Source organism: Austrofundulus limnaeus, unplaced genomic scaffold, assembly GCF_001266775.1.
Source record: "Austrofundulus limnaeus strain Quisiro unplaced genomic scaffold, Austrofundulus_limnaeus-1.0 Scaffold248, whole genome shotgun sequence".
Taxonomy (NCBI): domain Eukaryota; kingdom Metazoa; phylum Chordata; class Actinopteri; order Cyprinodontiformes; family Rivulidae; genus Austrofundulus; species Austrofundulus limnaeus.
Window position 1 is genome coordinate 466,218 of NW_013952650.1, and position 6,286 is coordinate 472,503.

The 6,286-nt window shown below is 39.3% G+C and overlaps 1 protein-coding gene across 5 annotated transcripts in view; it reads left to right on the forward strand.

Moving 5' to 3' along the window:
- The window catches only part of prkcz (protein kinase C, zeta), a 101,027-nt gene that overhangs the window by 70,364 nt on the left and 24,377 nt on the right, over nucleotides 1–6,286 (forward strand). For 4 of the 5 annotated variants that reach the window (XM_014020317.1, XM_014020320.1, XM_014020321.1 and 1 more), the window contains 5 exons: nucleotides 166–301; nucleotides 367–454; nucleotides 1,915–2,034; nucleotides 4,944–5,023; nucleotides 5,303–5,392. In XM_014020317.1, coding sequence (XP_013875771.1) covers nucleotides 166–301; nucleotides 367–454; nucleotides 1,915–2,034; nucleotides 4,944–5,023; nucleotides 5,303–5,392 — 514 coding nt within the window. Of the gene's footprint in view, nucleotides 1–165; nucleotides 302–366; nucleotides 455–1,914; nucleotides 2,035–2,160; nucleotides 2,514–4,943; nucleotides 5,024–5,302; nucleotides 5,393–6,286 lie in introns of those variants that run through there. The other variant, XM_014020318.1, reaches the window with a different exon arrangement.

Here is a 6,286-nt window from a genome sequence, read left to right on the forward strand (position 1 = left end):
TGAAATATCGCGATATTTCAGTGTATCGATATTTTCTTACACCCCTAGTAAGAGCAGAACAGTTATTTCCTCTTTTCTTCAGATACTTGTAGTTTTTGTGTAAATCTTTGACCTCCTGCTGTTTCTGCTCGAACACCTGTTTTTTTTTTTTTTCATTTCCTGCAGGTTCTATGCTGCTGAAATATGCATCGCTCTGAATTTCCTCCATGAAAAGGGCATCATCTATCGAGATCTGAAGCTGGACAACGTTCTGCTGGACCACGACGGACACATCAAACTCACAGACTACGGCATGTGCAAGGTAAAGAAAGCCCTCACGTCCTGCAGAAGGAGCTTTCCGTGTCCTCACCGTCTCGTGCCCTGCAGGAGGGGATCAGACCGGGCGACACCACCAGCACCTTCTGTGGAACCCCAAACTACATCGCACCTGAGATCCTCCGAGGAGAGGACTACGGTGAGCTCTCAGCTTTCAGCACTGTGGGTCTGCTTACAGCCCCCTGCAGATGATCTGCTCTGTTCACGCTTTGGTCCTTTTTCATTTTAAAAACAGATATTCAATTAACAGTTATTCTGTTTTCATTTTATAACAGCAAAACTTTTATTTTTNACACAAACACAGATGGAAAATTCAGACAACTTGAGAGCAAAAATTTGGCTCTGTTTAAATCATTTAAGGTGGAGCTGGTCAAATAACTTTTTAAAAACATGCGTCTGGTTACATAATAATAAATAGACAAACACTAGCTAACTAGTTCTACATTTCTTAAACTAACTGCAGACTGTATTTGTTATTATTAGTCTGGCTAATTTCTTTTAAAATCTATTTATCTGGCTCCACCTTAAATAGTCTTACTTTATTATTTATTATAATTATTTTTGTTATTTATTATAATAGTTCATTATTTTACTTAACCAGCGAACCATACAATAAAAAACGTTACCTTTGGCTAACCAGACAATAATAAACGTTAACATTGGCTAGCCAAACAATAAATAAATGTTAGCTTTAGCTAACGAGACAATAAGTAACGTTAACTTTGGCTAACGAGACAATAAGTAACGTTAGCTTTGGCTAACCAAACAATAATAAATGTTAGCTTTGGCTAACCAGAAAATAATAAATGTTAACTTTGGCTAACCAGACAATAAATAGACATTAGCTTTGGCTAACCAGAAAATAATAAATGTTAACTTTGGCTAACCAGACAATAATAAATGTTAACTTTGGCTAACCAGATAGTAAATAGACGTTAGCTTTGGCTAACCAGACAATAATAAATGTTAACTTTGGCTAACCAGACAATAATAAATGTTAACTTTGGCTAACCAGACAATAAATAGATGTTAGCTTTGGCTAACCAGACAGTAAATAGACGTTAGCTTTGGCTAACCAAACAATAAATAAATGTTAGCTTTAGCTAACGAGWCAATAAGTAACGTTAGCTTTGGTTAAGCAGACAATAATAAACGTTATCTTTTAAACGTTAGCTTTGGCTAACGAGATGATAAACGATAGCTAGCTAGTCTGACATTTCTTCACCAGCTGTCAGTTGATGATTCTGGAGCTTTTATCTCATGAAGCTTTTCTCCAGCAGGTCCGTGATGATCCAGGTTCCACAGGACAGCACTGAGTTGCCATGACAGCAGTGTTAAACTTCCTGTTTGGGAAAAATAAAAAGATGTTTTCCTGTTTTTAGAGTGAAAATACAAAATGAAAAATAAAACCTTTTTGTTTTTCTGTATCTGTTTTTAAAACGGCCAGAAGGACCTGTTAGTGGTTCTTGGGGTCCCTGAAAGGTGGTCCAGCTGTCAGACCTCTCTGATCTGGACCTCAGCTCGTTCACACAACATTTTATTTTTGTGTTCATGAAGTCCTTGACGTTCCGCTCTCCCCCTCCCCCCTCCCTTCTGCAGGCTTCAGCGTGGACTGGTGGGCTCTGGGGGTCCTGATGTTTGAGATGATGGCTGGGAGGTCTCCGTTCGACATCATTACAGACAATCCTGACATGAACACTGAGGAGTACCTGTTTCAAGGTAAACTCTGCCGCCTTCAGACTCCGCCTTCTTACCTGACGATCAGCCACCTGTGGAGTCATCAGAGCCCCGCCCCTTTACTGGGTTTATTTCCTGTTTCTGTTTGTTTCTGTTTCCTGATGTCAGAGTTCAGCTCAAAGATCCTCAACAGTCAGGTCCAGCAGCAGGTTTATTACAGGAACACTGAGGATGAGGAGGATGGAGACGATGAGGAAGGAGATGATGAAGATGATGACGATTGAGATGATGAGGATGGAGACGATGAAGATGAGGGTGGAGACGAAGAGAATGATGAAGATAGAGATGAAGATGAGACGACGATGATGATGATGTTGAAGATGGAGACAATAAAGACGATGATGAAGATCGAGATGAAGATGATGGAGACAATGAAAATGAGGAAGATGAAGAAAAACACAAAGATGAAGAAGACAGTGAAGATGAGACAGAAGGTTGAGATGAAACCAGAAAAATAAAACGATAAAGACATAAAAGAAAATGATGAAGATAAAGATGAAGTAGAAGATGATGAAGATGAAACCAAACAAAATAGACTGAGACAAAAATTCAGCTAAAAAACAGAAAAAATGATGATGAAGACAAAGAAGTAGGTGAGGAAGACAATGATGAAGAAAACAAACACAGGGATTATTTTGTCTGGATACATTTTCTCCTGATGCTCATTTTTTATCCTCCAGGTCTTAAACTGAACGTTTGTGTTTCAGAGAATTTGAGGAAACATCAGTTTTCCTCAGTTAACCGAGCAGAAACTTCCCTTTGATTGGTTTTAATCCAGCAGCACCAGTAAAGGTTTGAGTCGTTGCTGAGGTTTCTCCAGAAGCGTGGAGCGTTTGGCAGAACACCGTGGCCTCGGCTGCAGATGACGTCAGCTGCACACAAGGAAGTGTTTTCTTTATGAGCTTGTTTGGTTTGGCAGCTGACAGATAATTACACCGAGCCGCCTCAGGAACTCGCCTCTGTCCTCACATTTATGAAGTTTGCTTTTAAAATCAAGAGTGAGACGATCTGATTCCTGCAGGAAGCTGTTTGAAGGAGAACCGAGCAGAGAAACATCACGTTCTCATGTTTCCTACAACCATATGGTTTCAGCCCGGGTCTCCTCCTCCTCCTTGCCTCACGCCGTCCACGGCTGCAGAAATCCCTTGGCACGGCGGCGTGACGCACTTGGTTTCAGGAACATATAGCGAGCATCTGTCACCGGTACCGTGCTCCTGGCGGTCCCGCTCGTGGATCAGCAGGTTCCTGGACCGACGTCTGCCAACGGAAACCGGTCCATTGGCCGTACGGACCACCGACCATATGTCACTGAGCCGGACCCGGTGCCAGAGCCGCGCTCTGTCAGCTCCTAAARCCAAGAGCCAGGCCCGAATCGGATCTATAAAGAGACATTTCTATTAAAATAAAGTTCACCTGTAATTTAACAAAGTGTTCAGTGTGAATAAAGCTTATTATTTTACAGTTTAACTGTATAAATAAAATAATAATCATAAATTATTACTACTTTTACTGCAAATTTAAATAAAACCACTTTTTATTTAAAGTCATTATTAAAATATTCCAACATTTTATCTCTTTTAAACTAAAACTGCACAACTTTAATCAGTTTGTGTTTTCTTGGATGTTTATTTACCTTCGTTAGAAACACCTTGTTGTCGTTGTCGTCGTCGTCGTCGTCGTCGTCGTTGTTGTTGGACTGAACTGAACCAAAGTGTGTTTAAAAATTTCCAGACCTGTTTTCTAATAGATGAGCATTAAAGAGGATTAGGACCACTGAGAATAAATATTAACTATAATGACTTTAATCTCAGAATTTTGACTTCTTTTCCTCAGAATTAGGAAAAATATTCTGATTTTAATCTTAGATTTAAAGTCAGATTTCTGACTTTAATCTTAGATTTCTGACTTTAAACTTAGAATTCTGACTTTAATCTCAAAATTCTGATTTTAATCTTAGATTTCTGACTTTTTTCCTCAGAATTAGGAAAAAAAATCTGAATTTAATCTCAAAATTCTGGCTTTAATCTCAGAATTCTGACATTTTTCCTCAGAATTAGGAAAAATATTCTGATTTTAATCTTAGATTTAAAGTCATAATTCTGACTTTAATCTTAGAATTCTGACTTTAATCTCAAAATTCTGACTTTGATCTCAAAATTCTGACTTTGATCTCAAAATTCTGACTTTGATCTCAAAATTCTGACTTTAATCTTAGATTTAAAGTCAGATATCTGACTTTAATCTCAGAATTTTTTTTTCTCTGTGGCCCTAATCCTCATTCGTAGATGATCCATAAACATAAAGTGTTGTTTTGTTTTTGTTTTCAYAAACAGTGAAATAAACATCTCGGAGCCACACAGATAAAAACAACTTAAACTAAAGTTTCATTCGTGCCCACCGGTCCTGCCTCCTTCTATCAAAGCCTCAGAAACTGCAGAAAGATTCAAGGTTGAGTTTTTTCTTTAAGATGCTGATCTGATGCGTCTTTTGATCTGTTTTACCAGTAAAAACAGGAGCAGTAAACTGTGGCTGGATGCAGCTGACGGTCATGTGAACAAACCAAAACATAAAATCAGACCACCATAAACCCCTCCAGGACTCACTGCGGCTTCATTTTGTTTGAAAATATCCAAACGTTACACTTCTCTCTGAATGTCATCACTTGAAGCTTGAGTTTGTTTTTCTGCGTATTTGTGACACAGAAGTTAGTATCTGCAGTTTGAAGTGTTAAAATGTGACCAAAGAAGAGAATAAGTCCTCTGACTCCCACGCAGCAGACATGGTCACCCACAGGCAGGTTGGCCGCTGAATCATCCACCTCCTTACTCACGACTGCCCTTTTATTGTCTCCTTCCCTTTTCTCCTCTCGCCGCCCTTCTTTTCCTTCGCAGTGATTCTCGAGAAGCCCATTCGCATCCCAAGGTCTCTGTCTGTGAAAGCTGCCAGCGTGCTCAAGGGCTTTCTGAACAAGGTGAGAGCGGTCCACTCCCATCAGCCCTCTTTTGTTGGGCTCTGTGTGAATCTGTGAGCTCAGATCACCGTGTGTGGGAACACAGCAGCAATAAAACAACGTTCGGCTCCAAACATTTCAGTTTTTCTGCTTTCTTTTTGTGTTAGTTGTAAGAAAGTGAAATAAAGATCCATGAACACTGAATGAAACATAAACTGGAAACCATGTGACGTGTCAGGACTACGTTGACCCTCAAATCTGCTCTGGTTTAAGCCCCTAACTGTCCTCTAAACCCAACAGGATCCAAAGGAGCGACTGGGTTGCCAGGTCCAGACGGGCTTCACGGACATCAAGTCACACACATTTTTTCGGAATATTGACTGGGACCAGGTGAGTGCTGAGTGAATAAAAAATGTGTKTAACTGCTGCTTCAGTAAAACATTCAACTGAAATTTAAGATTTAATCTGTCAAAATATGTAAAACAAACTCCTGTAGAGGAGTGAGGAAGGTTGACAATTAAAAAAAAAATGCTGTTCTAAGTCATGTAGGTCTTGGACAAGCTAGGAGTCTTTATCCAAGAAAGTTTGATTTAAGATGTTCTTGATTATTGTTTGATAATTAATGTACAAAATGGTGTCATCGGCGTAGAAGGAAACTCAGGGATTTGATTGTGGCCGTGTCCAAATTCAGGGRCTGGGTCATGTGAAGGAGCCGGCCCACCTGGACCAGGAGGTAGACCTTAGTAGATCGCAAAGACAGGAAAATAGTGTGTCTGTGAATTTGGACGGTCTAGCCTTCTGCTTTGTTCCCGCCCTTTCCCCATCATTCGTCATGTCGCCTAGCAATCATAGCGACACTAAACAGATGCAAAAATAGAATAAAATTAGCAAAATATAAATATATTAGATAAATAATATTATAAGTTAACAAAATTAGCTTAAAGGGATCCCCGATTAGTTGTAACATTAGACTTTATTTAATAAACATGTATTTTAACTTTAAAATAAAGACCATAAAAATTGTGTAGGCTGTTTAGTTTTTATCATTTTTAAACTAAAAGTTTAAAAATATACTGCACAGACGGAGCCATTTTATTTACATGCAAAGCATTCTGGGTAAATGATGACGTGGATAGGTCCTCGGTGCGAGGCTGCTAGCGAGCTATATCCACCCTGAAGGTTAATCTTGGACAATATCTGATGATCGACTTTTTTTTTTAATAAGGATGGCCTCCTTTCTCCCCTTATAGCCATCCCCTCCACACCATTATGTTTTTTTTTTTT